At 34.8% G+C, this 24,612-nt stretch overlaps 2 protein-coding genes across 6 annotated transcripts in view; one reads left to right on the top strand and one right to left on the bottom strand.

Moving 5' to 3' along the window:
- Positions 1-24,100, bottom strand: part of LOC110797528 (small RNA-binding protein 11, chloroplastic) — a 31,338-nt gene extending 7,238 nt beyond the window's left edge. For 3 of the 5 annotated variants that reach the window (XR_002535859.2, XR_008928189.1, XR_008928190.1), the window contains exons 1-4: positions 23,920-24,100; positions 20,346-20,414; positions 20,089-20,195; positions 19,817-20,005 (exon numbers count right to left, since the gene is read on the bottom strand). Coding sequence is in view for 1 of the 5 variants with exons in the window: in XM_022002646.2 (XP_021858338.1) it covers positions 19,892-20,005; positions 20,089-20,195; positions 20,346-20,414; positions 23,920-24,064 (435 nt within the window). In the remaining 4 variants the exon portion in view is untranslated. Of the gene's footprint in view, positions 1-19,324; positions 20,006-20,088; positions 20,196-20,345; positions 20,415-23,919 lie in introns of those variants that run through there. The other 2 variants (XR_002535858.2, XM_022002646.2) reach the window with 2 other exon arrangements.
- Positions 11,929-14,676, top strand: LOC110797518 (protein FAR-RED IMPAIRED RESPONSE 1-like). Its single transcript, XM_056836174.1, has 4 exons — positions 11,929-12,042; positions 12,767-13,329; positions 13,413-13,936; positions 14,630-14,676. Exons 1-4 carry the CDS (start codon positions 11,929-11,931, stop codon positions 14,674-14,676), a joined length of 1,248 nt encoding a protein of 415 aa, XP_056692152.1.
- Positions 24,101-24,612: the final 512 nt, after the last annotated feature.

The following is a 24,612-nucleotide window of genomic DNA, read 5'->3' on the forward strand; positions in this document are numbered from 1 at the left end:
AGTCAATAAATCAAGTATCCAAGCTGCAACAAAGTTCTTCAAAGGAACACAAACAGATCAGTTCCTCAGCAGATCCTACGAGGAACAACGAGTATAAAGTTCCTGAGTAGGAACAAGCATGGAGAAGTTCCAGAGGCGGAACTATCAACATGAGGCTCTTGAGTTGGAGCATCATGAAGCATGAAGAAGAAAATAAGAGTTTATTTTCTATGATTCATGTAAGTATGTAGAAACTTGAATAATTGAGGAACACGGTGCCAAAAGGAACTTGTCGGAACTTATGAGAAATAACGTCAGTTTATCTTCCTAGAATACTCCTAGTTTTAAGGTAATTTTAAGTGTCAATAACGTGGCTTTTAACACTCCTAGTTGTTAGGGATTTACCTTTGACTTTGAGTATTTATCTCCTAGTAAAACTCTATTTATTTATGTTTTTAAAATAAAAGATAATTTTTATAAAATCTTATTTTAATTAGGATTCTGATTTTTATATCATATATTTATTTATTTATTATTTAAAATTCGTTTTTAATAATGTCCTATTCATTCTAGGATTTGTTTTGAATATCTTTTGTAGTTTAATGTGTTTAAAATTTTATTTTTAATAAATAAAAAATAATTAATCTTTTTGTAAAATAAAATCTGATTGTTAGTTATTTTATTTTAATAAAATTTATTTTTCTATTTTATTAAAATCAGATTTAAAAGGTTTTGTTTTAGAAAATTAAAATCATTGTTTTACGTTGTTTTGGAAAAACTACATTAGTGGAGAAATAATAGGAGATCATGGAAAACCTGATTATGCTTAGCCCTAACTCCATGATTTTCTCTACTGACTAAAGTCATGGGATCATGCCTAAATTGAAGGGCTTAGTGGTTGTTAGTGGAGAAGATTATGGAGAAAGTGGTTGAGGTTTCTTCCTCTATAAAAGGAGAGCTTTCTCATTCATTCAAGAGTGTCTGACTTCTCGGTCATTCCACAGAGTCTGGTTTACGTGGAAGGTAATTAAAGAAGATATATTTGTTCCACGTTTTTTAGTCAGTTCCTGCAGTTCCGAGTTCCTGTCAGTTCCGAGTTCCTTTACAGTTATTCACTCTCTACATATTAGAGTTTAATCAATTATCAAATGTCAATATTTTAAGAGTTGTTCAAGGGTTGAGTGAGCTCTTGTAATGGGTAATTTGTCAAGGGTTTGAGTGAATTCTTGTATAAGTTTTGGGCAGGAACTTGAGTGAGTTCCTGATGTGTATGGGGTAGGAACTTGAGTGAGTTCCTGTTGTATTTGGGGAGGCTTTGAGTGAAGTCTATGAGAGAGAAGCTGATAGGCTTTGAGTGAAGCAAAAGAGTCAAGAGAGACTTCTAGGGAAGTCAGTGAGAGCGTAGTTGTTTGAGGAACAACTATTGGGAACTTGAGTTCGTAGAGGAACTCAAGTAATGCCCGAGTTCCTTATAGGTTTGTAACTGAGTTGTTGCCCTATAGTGAAAAGAGTTTAAGTTGAAATCCCTAGTGGGTCGAGGTTTTCTTTCTAGTTGGGCGTAGAAAGTTTCCTCGTAAAATCTCTCTTGCATTGTTTCTCTACTTGCTTAAAGTTTCTTTATAATTCCGCAAAATTGGCTAGAAAGTTCCATACTACAATTCACCCCCCCTCTTGTAGTGTTCCATCCGAATAACAATTGGTATCAGAGCCGGAACTCGCTGATAAGCAGGCAACCCTGCTGAGTTAAGTTCCTGGAAGGAGGAACAATTACAAGAAACTTGATGAAAGGAACTCGATCCTACCCATTCAAAGGAACAAGGCAGATCTGACTTTTATTGTTGAATAAAAGTCAGCCAAAGTGTAACAGGCTATCTTCTAAGGTAAATATCTATTCCTTTAGACCTTCTTTGTGTGCATACATTAATTTATTGCGTGTTCCTTGCATTGTTTCTAATGGAACTTCTGTTTTGTTTTGATTTAAAATTAAATTTGAAAAATCTAAAATCTATATTTAATAAATGATTCTTCAATTTATTTTTTTTCAAACTTCAGTACATTAAAATTATGTCAAGGAAACGTATTTTGAAAAATGCATATCTGTGGAACTCGGAGTTTTTATTTTTTAGGCAACAAAATATCCTACTTATTTTTTCTCTGCCTAAAAACTATTATTTTATATGCTTCATGAATATATTGAATATCATTTATATGAAGGCATATTGTATCTTGGTAGTAGTTGTTGTGTTGATTATTTTCTTAACAGTTACTACTAACAAGAAGGGACCCAAATCTGTTGGGTTCCCTCGACAAAGAAATTGGTACAGGAACAAACAAAGGTGCACATTAATATGTCAGAGTTCCTGTGAATTTAAGTTCTACATTGAGGAACTCGCTGGATCATTGTTGACCCACGAGTTATACTTAGGAACTCACGAAGGTGCGACATTATAAAAATACATTACATCAGCTCCCCACATCGGAACAAGGATCAAAATCCGAAGAGGAACTTTCGAATAAAGGAACTCATTTAAGCACCATTCCAAGGAACAGATAAAGGCTGCAACGAAAAGATCCTTAATGATACAGTTAAGGTAAACATTAAATTTTTGAGATCTTTATATGCATACGCTATTTATTTAAATCAAGTTCCTAACAACGTTTTATGAAAATTGTTCAAATATATTTTAAAATTTGTTTAATCGATTTTGGATTGTCTCAAACATGTTTTTGTGAGACAAATTTCAGATTCTAAAACTGATTTTGCATTCATGCATTATTTGAATGGTTCAAGGAACAAGACAAAGGAACAATGCATATAGCCACTCTTGGAACTTGGTTTCCCTGCAAAGAGAACTTTATTCTTTGGGCTGCATAATTTAATGTTATATCATTTATTGTCCAAAGAACGATTTTTCCATGTATTATGAGTATATTGAATATTTATTATATGTATGCATGTTAAATCTTAGATCTAGCAGTTTAAAATAATCATTTTCTAAGATGCTACTACTAAAAAGAAAGGAACTGAAATTAAGTCAGGTTCCCAAGACCATGAATTGTTTACAGGTCTGTTAGTATACAATTTTTGTATACTTTAATCTTCTAAATTATGCTACCTAAATATATTTATTACTAATGCATGATTTTGGAAAGTAGTAGAAGAGAAATGATTTTTACAGGTTTATAACTCATGATTGAGTGTGTGTATGAAGTAAAGGAACAACATCAGAATTACACCAAGGAAAAATGAGTTGGAAATCCATTAGATTCGTTGGAATAGTGAAGAGGAACTCAGGCTCGGAACTTGGAACTTCAGATGTAAACTAGTTCCAGTTCCACCAGCATGTAAGTTCCTTCCAAATATGATGGGTCATATCAACGAATCAACTCACATGCACTATATAATTGGAAGTCACTTTGAACATCTCAAAGGAACTCAATCATGTGAAATGCTAGTAAGGTTGTTCCCTCATTTTACTTGTGTTAATTAATGTTGAATATTTTTTTGATAACCTGTTTCCCTTAAATTGTTGTGCAAACTAACCTTATTTGTGTCATAGGTTTTATTTTGAAATTTAATATTTATAAAATGCATAATAATAAGTTCCATTGATCAAAGGAACTCTTCCTAAGATCTGGTGGAACAATCAACGAACTCAAGGTTACAGTAACTTGATAAATGGTACATAAACTATTTGACATTAAATTTATGGTGTCAAAGTTTTTCATGTACAAGTTCTTGATTCTTGTTAACCTAAGTTCCATGGAACAAAATATATGTTTCATGTTTCTTTCGTGAAGTAAATTTTCCAGGAACATTATATGTTGTTATTATGTTTGAGTATATATTTATTTAGACTAACTTGCTAATCATAAATTTGCACAAAAGTATTACACTTGAGTTTTATTTTTTTTCCAAATTACTCATATTAAAATAGCTCAAGATGGACAATTTTCATGAATACCATAGGAACATGTTCTAGCTTACTTGAAACATGAAAAATGAGGTGGCTCCAACTAAGGGGGAACACCTCGTTATATCTCGACAACGATTGTTCTATGAGAGAAAATTCACTATATTGTTTGGTTCTACCTACAATGGTTGTAACTTTGGACAACTAAAAAGATCAACTCGATCAATCAATATCATGCAACAAGTTCCACTACTTCTCTAGTAGTAGAGAAATTGCCAATTTCAGTCATCGAGTTCCTATGTGCACTACAACTTTCATTTAATCAATTTATCAATGACATCGGCAAAGGAACTCGGAGAAGGTTGGTTCTTGAAAGGAACAACCAGTAAAAAAGGTATTGATTTTTAGGAGACTCTCACTCCATTAGCTTGCTTATAAGGTAATTATGTATAATTTTATGTTGTTGCACATATGGGACGTAGGTTGTTCCAAACAGAAGATGACTTCTTTTTTTTCTTATAAAGAACAATGTCAAGTCCCTTCTTGAAAACTGATTTTAAAATTAACATATTTTGTTTTCAAGAGAAACTGATTTATTAGTGATATATATACATAAATGTTGAACCTAACGAATTGTTTTATAAGGTTTCATTATCATAAGTGTTTATATGAACATGATGAAAGAACACAACAACCACTCTCTTAATTTCTATAAAAATTAAATAGAGAGTGATATTTGAGATGATCAAATGACAAAAGCATGTCAAGGAACTTCTGAAGAATGATTGACAATATTCGATTACACATGAATGTTTCCATAAGATGTGAGGGCATCAAGATGATGGAACTAGCACTCAAGGAACTCGAACATAAATTCATCAAAATTTGTCCAGCACCTCAAAGTAATCATACACATGGTGAAAAATTATATAAGGTACATTTTTTTTTGTTATATTGTTTACTTATTAATTTAATTGTACACGTCTTGAAATGCATTATGTGATTATGCTTTCCTTATGATTTCATCTATTCATGGACTGTTTAAAGGATCAATACTTAATGAAGCAATGGCATGAGCATAACATAGTCTTTTCCATGAGTTTTGTTGATTTGGAACTCCTACACATATTTAGATAAGGCAATTATGTATGCTTAAAGTAAATGTGTCACACTTATATTTTGTGCTGTAAAAGGCATACTCACTTGCCCAAAGAGTATTAGATGTCTCATAATAGAACTATATGGATGCTATCAAACAAGAAAATCCTAAGTTGCCAAAGAAACAATGGAAGAAACATTGATGGAACTAGACAAGTAGATTCCCATAAAAATATTTCTTTATCTTGCTTAATATTGTCAGAGGGAACAAACCTATATTTTAACCAACTTCCACTTATCCACACCATATGTATTTGAAGAACAACATCTTTCCACAAGACTGGTTTGTGTGTTCGTGATTGGGTTGAGCATTATACTACATTTGCAAAGAGTGTTCTATTGTGCCGAGCCATTAGCATTATTCTACAACCTTTGGGTTGTGTGTCCGTGCTAAGTACAATCATACTCTACAATCCAGTATTGTATCTCTACGTTGTATTCTTTATTCCTATCATTAACATTTCATAACTTCGAAGATCCTTATTTCCAAAATTATTATTCCACTCATATCCCGACACTTCAAATATACTACTTCCCACGAGCTCTAAGTTAATATTCATCGATTTGTATGGTTTGATGATACATAAAGAGTTATAAATGGATGGATACATTTTGAGGGGGAAGTTTGTGGAAGAAGTGAGAAGCAAGTTTATTATACTTTATCAATTGATATTTCGAGGGAAATCATTAGATGGAGCTACACTTACAAGCTCCAAAATGAAGAGAGGAATGGTAAGGAACTCTGGGGGAATAAGGAAGGAACAAATGTAAATGATTCATATTTGGTGGTGGAACTCAAGTATGTATGAATATATTTTCTCTTTACTGTTGTACTTAAAAACTCTAGGAAAGTGCCACAACGTGTAATGACACCCTTGTTTTTTTTAAAAAAAAAAAAAAAAATGTATGATGAAAAAAAAAAAAAAAAATGAAAAGAAAAAAAAAAAAATAAATAAATAAATAAAATAAACAAGGGTGATCAAATCTTTATTATTTCCTAGATGACATATGATTCTGAAGACGTTTACTCATGGAATCAGTTGAAAGGGGAACATAAGCAAAAATTGAAAGAACTTGATGAAATATGTTCAAGTTCCTTTTATCAATGTGTTTCTCAAGGAAAGTTGGTGGTTGAAGAGAAGTGAACTTGATTGGTACATATCATGGTTATGTTTAGAAGAAATTTCAAGATTGTGAGGTAAAGTGATAAACTCTAATGATTGTTGAGAACCTCACTTTGAAAACCTAACTATAGAGCACACTATCTATTTCAAAGTTCCCTCTATTCAAATTGCTCCATAAATTTCTTTCATACTTCTTTGAGCCCGATATTACAATATCATACTCTCTTAATCCATTTTGACTTTCAAATTTGATCTATGCTTGACTTTAATTTATTATTTGTCAAGTTCCTTCAGTAATTTTAAAGTTGGATCTTTGGATTGTGAATTGGAAATTCGTGTAGCATATGCATCCTAAGTTTGAAAATTGAGCATCTTGAGACTTTTAGGACTAACAAGTGTTTAACCTTTATGGTGGTAATTGTGGCATATAGCAATATGTATATATGATTTACCTAAAGCAAATATGTGTAAAATTGTCCTTTTCGATAATGACAAAAGGGGGAAGATTATGTATAATGCTTATTGTCTAATATAGTCAAGTCTAAATCCTCTTATGCATGACTTGTTCAATAGTTTCCAGTCTGTATTATTAAGGGGGAATTAATGTACATCTTTAATGTTTAATTTGCGATAAGCATCATTTGTTTGTCATCATCAAAAAGGGGGAATATTGTTGAGTAATATAGTGTTTTGATGATTATGAACAAATGATGATTATCTAACTAATGTGTGTATTGTTTAGATGTGCATGAACAAGTAATGACGGTTAATACAGATCATTTAGTTGGAAGATTATGAAGATATATACAAGAAGAAGTGAAGTTCCTGAAAGGAACTCAAGAAGTGAAGGGAACTTCAGAAGAGAAGTCTAATTATATAAGTATACCATTAGACTTAGAGTTTGTGTCCTTAACTACTGCATACTTGTTTATTAGTTTAGTTTTCCTCATCTTGCTTGTATTGGTTGTCATCACTGACTTTATGGTTTTGATGACAACTAGCAAACGACTAACCTATGTTTGAGTTCCAATATGTATACGAAACAAATATAGGTTTGATGAAGAAACAAACATGAAGAGTTCAAGTCAATAAATCAAGTATCCAAGCTGCAACAAAGTTCTTCAAAGGAACACAAACAGATCAGTTCCTCCGCAGATCCTACGAGGAACAACGAGTATAAAGTTCCTGAGTAGGAACAAGCATGGAGAAGTTCCAGAGGCGGAACTATCAACATGAGGCTCTTGAGTTGGAGCATCATGAAGCATGAAGAAGAAAATAAGAGTTTATTTTCTATGATTCATGTAAGTATGTAGAAACTTGAATAATTGAGGAACACGGTGCCAAAAGGAACTTGTCGGAACTTATGAGAAATAACGTCAGTTTATCTTCCTAGAATACTCCTAGTTTTAAGGTAATTTTAAGTGTCAATAACGTGGCTTTTAACACTCCTAGTTGTTAGGGATTTACCTTTGACTTTGAGTATTTATCTCCTAGTAAAACTCTATTTATTTATGTTTTTAAAATAAAAGATAATTTTGATAAAATCTTATTTTAATTAGGATTCTGATTTTTATATCATATATTTATTTATTTATTATTTAAAATTCGTTTTTAATAATGTCCTATTCATTCTAGGATTTGTTTTGAATATCTTTTGTAGTTTAATGTGTTTAAAATTTTATTTTTAATAAATAAAAAATAATTAATCTTTTTGTAAAATAAAATCTGATTGTTAGTTATTTTATTTTAATAAAATTTATTTTTCTATTTTATTAAAATCAGATTTAAAAGGTTTTGTTTTAGAAAATTAAAATCATTGTTTTACGTTGTTTTGGAAAAACTACATTAGTGGAGAAATAATAGGAGATCATGGAAAACCTGATTATGCTTAGCCCTAACTCCATGATTTTCTCTACTGACTAAAGTCATGGGATCATGCCTAAATTGAAGGGCTTAGTGGTTGTTAGTGGAGAAGATTATGGAGAAAGTGGTTGAGGTTTCTTCCTCTATAAAAGGAGAGCTTTCTCATTCATTCAAGAGTGTCTGACTTCTCGGTCATTCCACAGAGTCTGGTTTACGTGGAAGGTAATTAAAGAAGATATATTTGTTCCACGTTTTTTAGTTAGTTCCTGCAGTTCCGAGTTCCTGTCAGTTCCGAGTTCCTTTACAGTTATTCACTCTCTACATATTAGAGTTTAATCAATTATCAAATGTCAATATTTTAAGAGTTGTTCAAGGGTTGAGTGAGCTCTTGTAATGGGTAATTTGTCAAGGGTTTGAGTGAATTCTTGTATAAGTTTTGGGCAGGAACTTGAGTGAGTTCCTGATGTGTATGGGGTAGGAACTTGAGTGAGTTCCTGTTGTATTTGGGGAGGCTTTGAGTGAAGTCTATGAGAGAGAAGCTGATAGGCTTTGAGTGAAGCAAAAGAGTCAAGAGAGACTTCTAGGGAAGTCAGTGAGAGCGTAGTTGTTTGAGGAACAACTATTGGGAACTTGAGTTCGTAGAGGAACTCAAGTAATGCCCGAGTTCCTTATAGGTTTGTAACTGAGTTGTTGCCCTATAGTGAAAAGAGTTTAAGTTGAAATCCCTAGTGGGTCGAGGTTTTCTTTCTAGTTGGGCGTAGAAAGTTTCCTCGTAAAATCTCTCTTGCATTGTTTCTCTACTTGCTTAAAGTTTCTTTATAATTCCGCAAAATTGGCTAGAAAGTTCCATACTACAATTCACCCCCCCTCTTGTAGTGTTCCATCCGAATAACAGAACCGTTGTGGTGGCATACACCTCGTGGACATCGGTACGATGTTCATTGCTTCTTCCCCACTCTTATTTGTAATTCAATTTTTGTGTTATTATTATACTTGTAGATTGATAGTGAATTTGAGTATCTATTTTTTCATCTAATCTTTTTGCTATTTACTTGTTGGTGAATTTGTTAAATGTTTGATTGTCATATACGAGGTAATACAATTTCAAAATTCTTCTTTCGATTTTATGTTCAGTGTGTAATTAAATTTAAAATTATTTTTGAATATGTTGATTGCAGTGGAAAGTTGTACTAAGAAACAAAATATACCTCAATAACATGAATAAGTCATATTCGTGTTCCATATAAAAATACAACCATAAATAAAAAATTGGAGATTTTTTATTTTTGAAATTATTAATAGGGCCTCAATTTATAATAGCACAGGGCCTCTAAAATCTTTGAGACGGCCCTGCATACATCTATACCTAGTATTTAAAAAAAAAATCATAGATTATTAGAAGTCATGTGTCTATTATCAAACCTTAGCCTCCTTTGGCGAATATTGTAGAGGCTTCCATCGATTTTTATCGGTGGAAAGCCCCAATCTTTAATCTTTCGTTGGTTATTCATTTAATTATGTTTGTTTTTAGGTTATAAGAACGTGCCTCCTTGTGTGAGGATCTTTCTCCCTTGAAAAACGGGGCTTTTCTTTTCCTTCAGGGAAATTTGTTTTTTTAGGTTATTTGTAGATCTGTGTGTATGAGGGAAAAATATTACTGGTTGAAGATCAAGATGAAGATCAGATTTCAATTGCTAACATCAGGCATTACAGATGTTGAGTCATCGAAAGTCGAATATGGTTGGATTACTACTATATCAAAGAAGCGGTTCCGAAGCGTGCATACTAGTAAATTGGTTGAAGAATTTCATATTGATGTTTTAGATTATATTTTGTTTAGGGCTAATTATTATTTGTAGATGCCGTATGGCGATTTATTAATGATAATTTTCCTATTCCCTTCGGGAAAAAAAAGAAGTCATGTGTCTATCCCTCCTTTCATCCATCAATTTGTTTTATTTATTTATTTTTCTTTTGTTATTTATATGTTTTAGAACTTCAGCGCCTCTTCCACTTCATCTTCATTATTCAACATAAAGTTAACAATACTCCAATATGTTCATTAGCATCTTCTACTTCTCCCCCCCCGACACTCAATATTAATTCAATATATAATTTTATATTTTTTCAACCTTTAAATTACACCTCTTTTTAATTCATATCCTAACACTTATAAAGCCTTGAACTTCTATTACTATTATGTCCCCATTTTGTACCTTAATTGTTTTTTTTGTCTTATTCTTATCAATAGTGTGGGGACAACTATACACTCAGTAATCTTGCTACCATGTCTCTCTTAATTTTTTTTAATTTTTTTCTTTCTATTTTGCCTTTCTTTTATTTCTTCCTTCACAAATATTGTAAACGTATGTATGATTTCATATTATTAATTACACGCAAATCGAACTTTAGCAATGTTTTTCTAACATTTAACAAAATTTGTAAATATCAGTCTTTTACGTAACATTTCTGTAAAATAAATTTGTATACCTTAGGGGATCGTGCACTATCACGAATGGTCCAACAACTAGTGTTACCAAAAATCACAAGTCCTCTGAACTACCGCTATCTAACCGCCCGTTCTTGAACAGGCTCTATAGCTATTTTAAAATGAAAGTGTCTACGATTATGTACACCATAATTTACAGGGGACTAGCTTTCTATGCGTGCTTGTAATGTAAAAAAGCTCACTAAAATACTTAATTGATTTATTACTTTTTGCTCTTTTCATTTATATTTTTTTTCCTCCTTTTGATATTTGGTGCTCGTTTTATTTATATTTTTTCTTCCTTTTGATATTTGGTGCTCTTTTTATTTATATCTATCTTTTAAATTATTCTCTTTCTCTGTTGTAATAGAAGATGTATTGTGTGTTTTTTTTTTTTTTTTTTTTTCTGATTTAAATAAAGGGTAAAAGTAGCAATCATTTTCTTAACGCTGTTTAAAAATTCGCTTATATAATAGAAATTCAAAAGACAAGGTCACAATCACACGGTCACACACTCACGAATTTAAGAAGTATCCAAAATTTGTTGTTACTTTAGTACGTTAACTACGAATTCCCCGCTATTTTGTACCGTATATATACCCACTATCCGTTAAGTACGAGACATGGGATTTGGACTCGTTAAATACACCTAATTCAGTATGAGAAAGTCTATGTGAAAAATGGCTCGTCCAAAATAGACACAAGTAAATACTCATATTGATATTTGATACTGATTAATTTGGTAGCTGAATTAGTAGTATGTTCTTGATATACCTTACGCTACAAATTAGTATTAATAAGGGTCACTTACGCTACGAATTAGTATTAATAAGGTTCACTTATACTGTTAGTATTTACATACTCTATGTTGGAACTTAAAATGGGTTCTCTTGGCTGACTTGTGTTCAATTTGATCACAAGGCAATTGACCTTTAGAAAGATGATAAAGTGATGACATAATGATTTGCCTCAGAAAAGCCTAAAAAGTGCCGCAAATTAAAGAGGGAATCATAATATGTTTGGAGGTAGGCGTGGCGGCAATCGAGGAAGTATTTGCATATGTCTGATATGTGCAACCCAACCGATATCAGACAAAAAAAAAGGGAAATTAAAAAGGGATGTGTTTTTGGGGGGAAAATAAAATTGAATAGTGAAAGACACATGGCCAAACTGCCATGTTGGAACTATCTACGTGGAAAAGCTTGAGGTTCCCCAAATTGTCTCAATTGCTCATCTTCGTCCCCAAATCGTCTTTTGTTCTTCTTCTTCCCCAGTTCTCATCCCAGGTTCTTTAAATCAAACAACCCAGTAATGAATCTCGAAAACAAACAATCAAATTGAGTGCAACCACAAAACAAATTTAACTAAATTTTTTTATTTGAGTCGGATTAATACTCTCGAGATGACTTCGAGGGAAATAGATCCAGAATCTGGGCGTTTACTAAACGACCAAGAGGGGCCTTATGAATGGAGGTGGGAATCTCAGTGTTCTGATGACGAACAAGATCCGATTGAGGTAAATGGAGGCTTTGTTTATTGTTTTTCTCGAAAATTTAGGATTTTGTAGGTATTTTATTTCGTGTAATTCCTGTTTAATTAGTTCGATTTGAATGCTCTGATATCTATGCTCTGATTTCAATGCTTTAGTTATTTGGTTTGAATTTAAGAAATTGATGAAAATTCGTGTTTAATTAGGACCGGATTAATGAAAGGTATGAATGCTCTGATATCTATGTTCTGATTTCTATGTTGTAGTTATGTGGTTAGAATTGACGAAATTGATGAAATTTCGTGTTTAATCAGGACCGATACCCATGTTAATTGAATAATAAATATGTGTATTGAATATTTATTATGTAATATTAGTTAATCAATACTCTGATGTTTATTTATTATTAATGATTAATAGTTAGGTATGATTAGTTAGGATTATAGTTGATTGTAGTTAGCATTATAGTTGATGGTAGTTAGGATTAAAGTTGATGGTAGTGGAATTATGAACCTGTTTATTCTTTATTATGCAAGTTAATTCCAATCTGCCATTTAATGTTCATGAAAATGAAAACATGCATTGGCAGTTGTTCTTCTTCAATGCGAATGAAAATTTTTGTATGTGTTTTTAAATTTAGGATGGGGGTGATGGTTTCAAAACTCCCTCCAAGAACTTTGTAGTGACTTCCTATGGGGAGGAAGAGGAAGTGCCCGAAGTGAAGGAAGATATGGTTTTCCCTGATTGGTAGGGGATTGATACTCATCTGAAGGCGTATGGGAGGCAAAAGGGATTTTGTTTTGTCCGTCGTTGTGGTTCGTCGAAGAAATGTACTAGCAGTAGCTTGTCACATGATGGGTCTGAAATAGGAGTAGTAGTTAAACAGAAGCGTAATTTTATGTGGACTTGTGAGTGCTATGGTGATCGTGAAAGGAAGCGGAAGGTCAGTTGTGATGAAGGTTCTGATTTGCTGGTTCTTGTTGGCAGTGGTGTACGCAAGTCAAAGAAATGTGAATGTCACGTTCATATTTTTGCCAGTGTAAATGAGATAGGGAAGTGGGTTATACGTAGATCAGTCATGGGACATGCAAATCACCACCCAACCGCGGGTAAGTCCCGAACAATTGCTGCCTTCCGAAAGCAGTTCATTGAAGATAATCCACACGTAGGTCGGGAATTTGAGGTGTGTAGGAAGGCTGGATGGCGGCGAAATCAAGTGTATAATTTGATGTCAACCAAGAGGAATGGTAAAGCGCACATGCCCTTTTCGCAGAAGGATCTTCATGATTACGCTGCTAAACTGAGAAAGGAGAAGTCGAAAGTGGGAGATGCTAGGGTGATATTTACTTACTTTGAGAAGATGAAAGACGATAATCCTGTTTTTTTCACGTGTTTAGGCAAGCTGAAGATGGGCGCTTGCTAGATGTTCTTTGGGTTGATGCTCATAGTAGAGCGGCGTATGAGGAGTTTGGTGATGTTGTATGCTTTGACACCACTTACTTGACTAATCAATATAGAATTCCATTTGCGAATTTTATAGGTGTAAATCACCATGGGCAAAGCATATTACTTGGATGTGCTTTGGTATCTCGTGAGACAGCCGACACCTTTGAGTGGATATTTGGTCATTGGTTGGAGTGTATGGGAGGTAAAGCGCCCACTGGGATATTGACCGATCAGGATGCCGCTATGAGGAAGGCTTTAAGGTCAACCATGAGTCAATCATGTCATAGGTGGTGTCTATGGCACATTACGCAGAAGTTTTGTGAGAAGCTCGGAAAGAATGAAGAGTACCTTGATTTGAAAGAAGATTTGGAGCATGCGATTTATGGTAGTCTTGATGCTGATGAATTTGAAATGAATTGGGCAACTGTGATGGAGAGGTATACCCTGTCAAAGATTGAATCTGTTTGGCTTGAAGGTTAGTATGCTTGGAAACTAAGTTTGCTTAGATTTTTGGCCATGCTTGCAACCTTTATAAGGTCATTATGAGATTCTGTTATGCTTGCAACCATTTTTTTGGATCATAGATCACATTATGATAAACGTAAGTCTGCTTGCAACCCTTTTTTGTTTATCACAATCTCATAAACATAAGTATATGTTTAGGCAACCTTAAGTATAAGTATATGTTTAGGCAACCTTAATTCTCATAAACTGATCATGGTATGTTGAAATGAAATGCACCCACCCTGATCAATCTGAAATGCACATAGAATGATCAGTTTGATCCGATCGATCTGTAACACACAACCTCAGTTGTGGTCTGACAAAAAGAAGAAAGGACAGTGTGTTGTTTCAGTGTATTTTGGAATGATTTATTTGGAATGAATTAATTTAGTTATGGTGTGTGTGTGTGTAGATATGTACGCGGAAAGGCATATGTGGGTACCTGCGTATTTGAAGCATTTATTCTAGGCTGGAATGAAGACGACACAACGGGTTGAAAGCATTAACAATTATTTTTGATTGTTATGTTGACAAACATACGCCTTTGTATGAGTTTGCCGAGTCATACTGCGAAGCAATGGAGGGTAGAGCAAATGCAGAAAGGAGGCCGATGAAAGCACGGCGAGAAATATAAGGCAAATTGTAACTGATTTTCCAATTGAAGTTGTCTTCCAGAAATGTTATACTGATGCTAAGTTCAACGAGGTTTAAAGAGAATGTTCGAAAATGCTTTATGTCAATGGTCTTGGTAGGAAGATGTTGGATGATGCCGTGGAAGAGTATGAGCTTGCTGATAGGGTTTGGGTTAAACCTAAATACTCTAGGAAGGAGATCCTAACGCAACGTAAGATAAAGTACGTTGCGACTTATAATTATGTGACCAAAGAAGTAAGTTGTCAGTGCAAGCACTTTGAATGCCATGGGATCATGTGTAGGCACATGATGGTTGTATATGAGTTAAATAATCAAACAGAAGTCCCTAAAAAATATATACTTCGGCGTTGGAGGAAAGATGTTGAACGAAAACATACGAAGGTGAAGGTAATGTACCATGACCCCTTGAAGACAGAGGTTGGTTGCAGGTCAGTTCTTGTTTCAATTCAAACTAAAATCATGTTTGTTGTGAATAGTTAAAGTAGGGTAATTATAATTATTTCTTGGTTGATGGTAGGGTGAATATATGTATTCCTTGCTTGGTGTTGTTGTTGGTATAAAATCTTGTTTGTTATGATTAGTAAAGGGTATGTGATTATATATTGGTTTTGTGTCTTAGCCATGTTTGTAGGTATGATAAGTTGCAGGTCCTTTTTGATCCCATTCGCAAGAAGACTTCGAGTTACAAAGAAACAGTTGATGTAGTGGTTGATATATTTCAGTTGTTGGATATTCGGTTGGATGAGAAGATTTCCATGCTTGATAGGAAAAACGATGTTACCCAAAGTGAGGAGGTCATGTTGGGAACCCCATCTTCTGTATGCCTAGAAAAGGGTACGACTGAGGTAACCCCTTCTTCTGTGGGTGAATTGGTCTCTGTACGACGTCGTATTGCAGTCTTCGATTCCCCACTTGGAACTGAGCATGAAGGTAGTTGTGTTGGTGGTGATAGTGTTCCCGGAAGTCTTGATTTTCCTGGTCTTTATTCGGTAAGTAATGATGGGCATGGTTTTCCGTCTAGTAGTAAAGATGGGGGTAGTGTTCCCCTTTTGGATCCCTTTAAGTCTCCCGCACCTGCTCACAAGACCACTAGCTATATATACAGGTCATGTACTGAGTTTCCAAAGAAACCTCCAACGAAAGAACAGATGAACCGGAAAGGTGTTTCTCATAACATTTGTGACTTAACCCAAACTGAAGTTGAAGATGAAGATGACGATGATGATGCCACCCAAATTGAACACCCTCCGACCTATCCAGTCTTGGATAAGCCGGCTCCGAGGAAGCCAGCAGCCCCGAGGAAGCCAGCAGCCCCGAGGAAGCCAGCAGCCCCAAGGAAGCCAGCAACCCCAAGGAAGCCGGCAGCTACGAGGAAGGGCAAGAAGGCCACGGAACCGGAACAGGGAACCCCCCCACCCCCCACCCACCCAGCAGGAACAGGCACCCTAGCCACCCCAACAACAGGTAATGTTTTGTACAAATTTATTGTCATATGCTTATGTTGGTATAGTTTTGATGTTTTTAAAAAAATTATCAAGTGTTACAACAAATTCTTGGTGGTATACAAATGTTAGATGGCACTATTCGTTATTTTTCTGAGCCTACAACCCTCTTACCTCCAGGATATGTTGGCCATCCACCCCCACAATCTCATCAATCACCCTATGTTCAACAATCTGAACCACGACCCTATGTTCAATCCCAACAAACTCAACCACGACCCTATGTTCAACCCCAACAATTCTAACAATCTCAACAACTATGCTATGGTCACCCACAACAAACACATCAACAATCCTTTGTTCATCCTCAACAACAACGCTATTTTCATCCTCAGCATCCACAAGAACGACCTTATAGTGAGCCACAACCTTCACAAAGACGTTTTATTCACCCACAACAAGCCCCACATCAACTCTATGTTGAATAATCCCAATCTAAAGTATGTGGTGGGTCTGTGAACGGTGCTGTAGGTGGGTTCTATGAACCCGTGCTTGGTGGTGGTTGTTGCATTGAACAACCCGGTCCTGGGAAGCTGCTGTCTTTTTCATAGCAGATGCTTCAGGTGGAACGTGGTGAATCGGCCCAGGGGTTGAGTTTGGGTACCACGTACCAGACGAGTGGTTGTGTACTTGCGACTCAATTTGATCCACGACATGTTGTTCCGGGTGCATCTACGTTGGCAAGTAATCAGTTGCCGCTGTTTATCCGGGATCTTGTGTCCGGTGTTAAGGAGAAATAGGATGATGCCTATGTACTAGTTCATTTCAGTTTTATACCATTTTATTTGATTGTAGTTGAAATAATGGCGAACAGTTTTATTTCATTTTATCCGTAAGCTTGTAGTTGTAATAATGCTGAACATTTGCGTGATTGATTCATTATGTTAATTAGTTTGTGTCATTGAAAGGTTGGAGTCCAAGTCAAGTCAAAGCAAAGGCACATATTGACCCTTTACTGTAATGACAATTTGTGTTTGTAATCCAATTGTTTTCAAGTAAAGACACAATTGTTTTCAAGGCCAATTTGAAATGTTGGCCTGTGCAGTGCCATTTCTTAAATTACATTCTTAAATTACATTGGCCTTGCATTATATGTTGAGGCCACAATACAATGTGACATTTATTTCAAGATTCAAATTACAATGGGCCATATATCAAGATTAAAAAATGTATTCAAATTACAATGGGCAATGTTCCATATTTCAAGATTCAAAAATGTGGGCCCATATTTGAAGAATCAAAATTACTGTAAAAAGCAAACCATGTTTTACAAAAAAGTACCATTTGACTAATAAAAAGTGTCATTTGATAATAAAAAGTGTCATTTGATAATAATAAGTTCCATTTGTTAAATAAAAAATGTCATTTAATAACTAAAAGAACTTGACCATTTGCTAATAACCACTAAACCATTAAAAATGAGTACAATTATTTAGAGAAAAAATTGCTAATACCACTTGACCATAAAAAAAGAGTACAATTATTTAGAGAAAAAGGGAAAACATACTGAAATTACCATTGAAATTACGCATCCTTATGGAAGACCACCTCCGGTATACTCACCATTTCTAACCTATTTCGGTAACATACAAGATTAGGCGGTGGAATTAGACTACGGCTAGGCCACACACCAGTGACTTCATCGTCCTGGAGTGCATAGTACGGGTTAGAGTTAACTAGCCACGTGATCTTTCCACCGTACGATCCATAACCATATTCGAAGTAGGGTATGTATTCGATGGCATTCAGGTTTATTAGTCGAGATGGAGGCATAAGTTCCCTAGTGATCGTCTCGGTTTAACACCAACTCGGCGTGCTATTCTGGTGTTAAACCCGAGATGATCACTAGGGAACTTATGCCTCCATCTCGACCAATAAACCTGAATGCCATCGAATACATACCCTACTTCGAATATGGTTATGGATCGTACGGTGGAAAGATCACGTGGCTAGTTAACTCTAACCCGTACTATGCACTCCAGGACGATGAAGTCACTGGTGTGTGGCCTAGCCGTAGTCTAACTCCACCGCATAATCTTGTATGTTACCGAAATAGGTTAGAGAATGGTGAGTATTCTGGAGGTGGTCGTCCATAAGGATGCGTAATTTCAATGGTAATTTCAGTATGTTTCCTTTTTTCTCTAAATATCAGACATGTGCAAATACTTCCTCATATGTTTGAGATCTACAACTTCCCAATACTCCGCATAAGTTAAAGAATTCCTTTACTGATACGGAGTAGAACCATATGTCTGGCCACCATATTGCAATAATTTCCAAAAGGATAGGGCACACACTTCAATGAGTAAAGATCAATTTATTACTGACATAAGGTCAACTCATTATTCTATAGTCAACTGATGACAAATGGATACAATTTCGTAAATTTCAGCTCACTAGTCATTTTATGTGTCAAGACTCGAGAGCAGAAGATGAAGTCAGGGATAGAGAAAGGAGCGAGATTAGATGCAAAAGGAAAGAATAAAAGAAGATCAAAGGGACAGAGAGAGTGCCAAAGAGAAAAACCAAAAACGTAAAAGAAACAGAGTATGTTTCACACCACAATTAGAGGCAGAAATATCGAGGTCAGCTACCCGATATTTGACAATTTTGGCCAGATGCGATTCTTAAATTAATAAAAAAATATTTAATACTTTATCACACAACAACAAAACAAAACAAAAATATGAAACGGTTGTTAAATGTTTTGAAGTTTTTATCTTACATATTAGCCTTAGGTTTAAAGGCCGTAAAAATTATGCACATAGTTAGGAGTATCACCTATTACTTTTCCACAAAAAATTGATGGATCATGGAAGGGTGACCTAGTGAGAATTATTTTTGAAGATGACTGTTTTAAATCCCATGCAGAGTGCACTGCCCCATTTCAAGGGCAGTGGTAGGATATGATTTTTAGTTTGTTCATGCAATTTGCAACACATTTCTTTACATGGGTAGTTTTAGTTATAGCTTAAAAGCAAAAAGAGCATAAAATTACAGGATACTTGTACGATAAGAAGTAATATTCTTTTATCAAGAAAGAAACCTACCAAATCTGATGTCAACTATCATCTTTTCGCATAAACTAGAATGGTATCCAACAACAGATAAGAACACAAAGAAATAATCCCACCTAATTCAGACTCGACTCAAACAGAACTTCGATGGAGTTCCTAAATGGTTGGCAAACAAAGAAACAAGTATGCGCGACAATAAATATTTTTATTCATTTGCTCACTTTAGATTCATGCAACTAGGCATGCTCTAATGTTGGCTAGTCTATAATACATCATATTAAGCAACACTTACGAGGACTTTGACTAACTTGGATTAGCTTATATTAACCAAATACTGACACAGTAACTACAGGAGTATAGAAAAAAGAAATTTCAGCAACCTCCCAACTTCATTGCATTGCAGTTTTTGATTTGAAGAGTTTGCTGTTAATCGACATTAATAAACTTCCATTGACGTGAAGCAGTAGAACCTTTCCCCACCATAAACTAGTATGCTCAATAGAGATTAAAAAAAAGGATGAAAAACGTGCCAATGTTTAGGCAACTCTTTAGCCTAGCACCAAACAGCTCTGAAATTACCAGAATATCCATAATTGAACCACCGCGAAAGAACTAAAATAAAATAGGTTGGTGGTTTCATTAATGATTTAAAGGTATATTATGGACTGTGTCACGTACCTAACATGTCGGAAAAATCGCTGGGCTCGTGTTTTCAATCACTTAAATGTTTCCATCTTTCCATGCCATAAAAATTTATTGAACAGATTCAGCATCAGCAACAGGTGGTCCTCGTGCTATGGGCCTTTCCGTACGAAAATCGGGTTTCATCTTTGCATAATCCACAAAGATATTGCGCCCATGTACTTGCTGCAAGTTTTCATCAGTTATTTCCAGTGCGGGATTATAATAAATGAAAACTGGAGCATCTTGATACACGATAAAACACATACTTTCCCATTCATCTCCGTCAAGGCTTTATCAGCTTCATCTATTGATGCATAAGTTACAAATCCAAAACCCTTGGATCTCTCTGACACACGATCATGTACAATACTTGCTGTCAAAAGTAAGACATATCAGCATCATTAAACAGGAAATGAGCATCAACAACCTCTTTTCTGTGTCTGTGTCTGTCTCTGTGTGTGTGTGTGGGGGGGGGGGGGGGGGGGGGGGGGGGGGGGGGAGGGCTGGATGGTGCCAAAATTACCCTCTATTACTTGTCCATATTGTGAAAATGCTTCTGCTAGCGTCTTCTCTGTAGTATGAAATGAAAGCCCTAGAACACAAAGGTAGACAGACAGTCAGCAAAGTAAAGGAAACAATTTTTTTAGGTTCATCTCAAGTAGGCAACTTGGTTTTCCAGAGTTGGTTGACAAAAGGATCCCAATGAAGTGGCCATAAAGTTTGGAACCCATAACTAAATAGTGTCCAGTGCAAAACTGCATATAAGATTATAGCAATGCCCATATGAGAATATCGGTAAGATTGCATCTCCCATAAATGTTAGGAAATGATCAGATACGAAACACCATAAGATACCCTCAATTGCAAACAACCAAGTCCTCATGGGTAGGTCAAGCTCTTCTGTTCCAATCTTAAGTGTTTGTTTGAAGAAAGCCTAAAATTCTTATTTCCCTCTAAATGTTTGTCTCTCTCTTTCCTCTAATAAAGAAAGGACTTACAACTTGTTCTCCAACTCTTATCCCCATGGCCTCTTTTATAAACTCGATAAGAACTGAAGATTGTCAAAATTATTTAATTTTCCAATGAGAACAAAGCTTAAGTTCCAATTTTATACTTCTCTCATTTATTAATCCAACTTAGCTTATTAACCAGCTTAAATAAGATCTCAAGCATGGTGGAAACTCGTATTTCTTGGTTTATCAATATATAAACAATTTCGAAGAAGAAGAAGCCAGAATATCGGCTCAAGCATGGTAGAAACTCATGTTTCTTGGTTTAGTCAATTTAAACGATTTTGAACAAAATTTAACTTAAAGTTCTTATGTTCACTTAAAATATGTACTTTTTCTGGAAATTCAACTAGAAAGTAACAAAAACCAACAAGATAAATAAAAAGTTTTTCACTTGCCTTACATTTGGTAAGTTCTGATTATTAAATCTTTTTTAGAAGCTTATTTTATCGAAAGAGCTACAAAGAACAAAGCTGGTTAATAAGCTAAGCTGGATTAATAAATGAGAGAAGTATAAACTCACCAATTCCTTACCGAGTTTAAATGGAACATTAAGATGACTGAAAGCTCGAGCTTAGACTTGAGATCAACTAAGTTAAATAAGTTTAACATGAATAATGTAGTACTCTGTTTGGCGTAACTCATTCACACTCTTAGTTATATCAACTGAATGGCTTGAAGCTAAAAATCTATCCTCGAAGAAAGAGGCAGCAGACTCTACAAGAACATAATGGAAACTTTGATGATTTGCTCAGAACTAGGCCGGACATAACGCACTTACACAACAGATATATGGAAAATCCAACAGTAATAGAAAACAGCACAACTTAGTTGGCAAAAGCATCTCACGTTATTTGCTTAGGATAAAAATGATTATGATTTGGAGAACAGGCTGAAAGTTCAAGCTCACAACAACAACAAAAGTGAAACAAGGAAACTAAAAGGTTATATTAAAGAGAATAAACACGCTGAATTGTGAAAGTGAGGGCGAGAGTAATGAGGCATGAAAACTAGGGAATAAGAAAACAAGGTCGGCTTACACTTTTAAAGAAGAGGCACAAGGATGTTAAAAACATTAAAAACAAATGAGAAAATTTGCAAAGAAAATAGAAAAAAAAAAAGAAGTCTTGTTGAGTATTCAGCATAACCTCCGCCGACTACGGCTATCTAATATCATGTGCTCCTTAATCTCCAATAAACTCATATCACTCTCAATCACCTCTTTCAAGTTTGCTTTGGTCTTTCCCTACCCCTCACAATTCCATCGATTTGCCACTTTTCAAGCCTTCTAGCGCATCATTTCAAAAATTTCTAGGAAAATTCCAGATATCAAGATGGTAGAAAGAGAGAACCAGGGACACATTTTTAAGCTGCGCAAAGGGGCTGAGTTTGTTGTCACCAAGACGAAAAAATATTGTCACTATTCAACTCCATAAGAGCATAAGTTGAGAATCATTTGCCAAGATATTAGATCCAAAGGATACTACATTTTGTGCATAGGGCGGCAAAAGATTTATCACAACTTCTCACTTATAAGACACCAAAATCCTCAGAATTCCTGTGCTAAATGGGAGAATCAAACATATCTAACTGATACCTCGTTCTCTGGTAAAACCCACAAATGATAGCAAAGATCGGAGATGTGTCTATCAAACATCTCAGGTCGCTTCCCTTCAGAACCTGAGAAGAATGTGGGGCATTTTCTGTTTAGAGAATCCTACTTCATGACAGAGTTGCCAGTGATCCACTGAAGCTTAAAGTTTTCAGTTTATATTAACGTCATGAAGTTCTATAAAGTATGCCACATACTACTCAGTTTGCGGTTTTGTGCTTCCCTCATACATTGCTTTTAAGTAGTTACTAGTTAGCTACGTGTTTTCGACTAGACAACAACAAAACAAACTACTACTACAAAAAAGATGATCTGATCATCTTTCATGTGGATAATACTAGTGACAATCTTATATGAATATATGATTTGAACAACTTCAACTCATTGAAAAAAAAATAACATTCAGTAACAACTCCCTATTCCCTAAAGTCCAAGTGATCCCACTTTGATAGGCTGTACGCTAAATTGGTCATTTCTAAGGAAATTCGCTCAAATAACATAAATATCTATTATGACACTACGTTCGCTCAAAATAACATAGATATCTATTATGATACTACGTAATACATATGTTTCAAATCCTAGATATAAAAAGTATTACGGGAAAATTCATAATTATACTTACTAATTTACAATATATGATAACTTCCATACTTCCTTTGTCCTTTTAGATGGAATTGACTGACTTTTACGCTTGCCTACAACTTGGACCATATATATATCTCTAATTATTCATAAGTAAAAGTTATATATCTCCAATTATTCATAAGTAGAAGTTATAAAAAGTAGATATTGAGAAAACATACATTAAGACGGACCTAACACGATCTCACATGACTATGTTATGTTTTAGGCTGGTTACCTATACATTACCAAAGATGGTCAAAAGGAAGGGAATATGAAAGTAGTGCAAATGGTCTCTTGGCTGCAACTAATATAAATTGGAGGAAGTATTATGCAGGGACATTCACCAATCGAAAAGTGGCATATTAAAGCATGACAAAGGAGTATCATCTAACACTAAAGACCTTATCAAACTTCTCATCAAGAAGACTATTTCGCTCAGAAATTTGCACCTTCCTCTATTTATTAAAAAGCAAAATAATCTAAATAGGGTTGCGACTTCGACTTCAGTCAACTTACACAAGTTAAGCTTCAACATCTACTAATTCCTAAGCAATCAATGAATCGATGCTTCAGTGCAGTAAGTACGGAGATTCTACATATATAAATAAGAAGAACATTTTAACTAATCATTTGATTCAACCAAAAAGAGCGATTATAATGCAATTGCGTACTGAAAAATGCATCATCTTCTTCAAGTAATCAAACATCGATTAAATTTCCGTGCTGAAACGAGTAAAACACGAAAAATCAACAACGAGGCAAACTAAACAAGGAATTTCGATAAAATTGACGTTCCAGAACAGAATTAGACGGATTAATATACGAATACTGATATGAGTGTGAGATACCTCCGACGAAGAGTTTAGTGGCGATGGCTCTGCGAGAAAGGAGAGACGAAGTCGGTGAAATAGGGATTCCGGGAGGAGAAAAAGTAAAGTGGCGGCCTACGATGGCGGCGGAGTTGGTGGTGATTTTTCTGAGGAGCGCCACCATTTATCGGCGCGTTTTTTTTTTTTGGGTGCAGACCGGTGTGTTGTATATAGGGGTGTAATTGGATTGAGAAAAGTCCAAAGTCCAAAGTTCAATCTAATCCAGTTTAAATTTGTCAGACTGGATCGGACTCGGACTCAAATTACCAAGTCTAATTATTTTTGGATTGGACTTGGACTCAAACTTTCGGAGTCCAAAATCCAATTAAGTCCAAATTTTTATGCTCTTATTTATAGATAAACATATGTAATTTAAAAACTATTGTGAATTATGTGATATTTGAGCTTTAATAACTCTGTGAAACAGAAAACAACCAAACATTACACTCCATATAAAACCCATATCAACTACTTTTCCTTTTGTTTTCTCCCATTGGATGTGAAGGTTGATTATTGAGCTTTAATATATTTTAAAAATTTTGTTTTTTTTAAGAACTAGAACCTTTTTTGGCTAAGTATTTTAATGTGTAAGACATTATTATTTACAATTATATCTATAGCTTAATGGCTATTTTTTTTTCCCTTTACGAAAGAGTGACTTGTAGTTATAGG

This window comes from Spinacia oleracea, chromosome 2 (genome assembly GCF_020520425.1).
Source record: "Spinacia oleracea cultivar Varoflay chromosome 2, BTI_SOV_V1, whole genome shotgun sequence".
In the NCBI taxonomy this organism is placed as follows: Eukaryota; Viridiplantae; Streptophyta; class Magnoliopsida; order Caryophyllales; family Amaranthaceae; genus Spinacia; species Spinacia oleracea.

Bases quoted from the DNA above. Each gene is read 5' to 3' on its own strand.
- LOC110797518 (XM_056836174.1), top strand. From the start codon at position 11,929: ATGACTTCGAGGGAAATAGATCCAGAATCTGGGCGTTTACTAAACGAC. The intron at 13,330-13,412 runs GTCGAAAGTGGG...TCACGTGTTTAG, and splicing joins GCTAAACTGAGAAAGGAGAA to GCAAGCTGAAGATGGGCGCT. The intron at 13,937-14,629 runs GTTAGTATGCTT...TTCCAATTGAAG, and splicing joins TGAATCTGTTTGGCTTGAAG to TTGTCTTCCAGAAATGTTAT.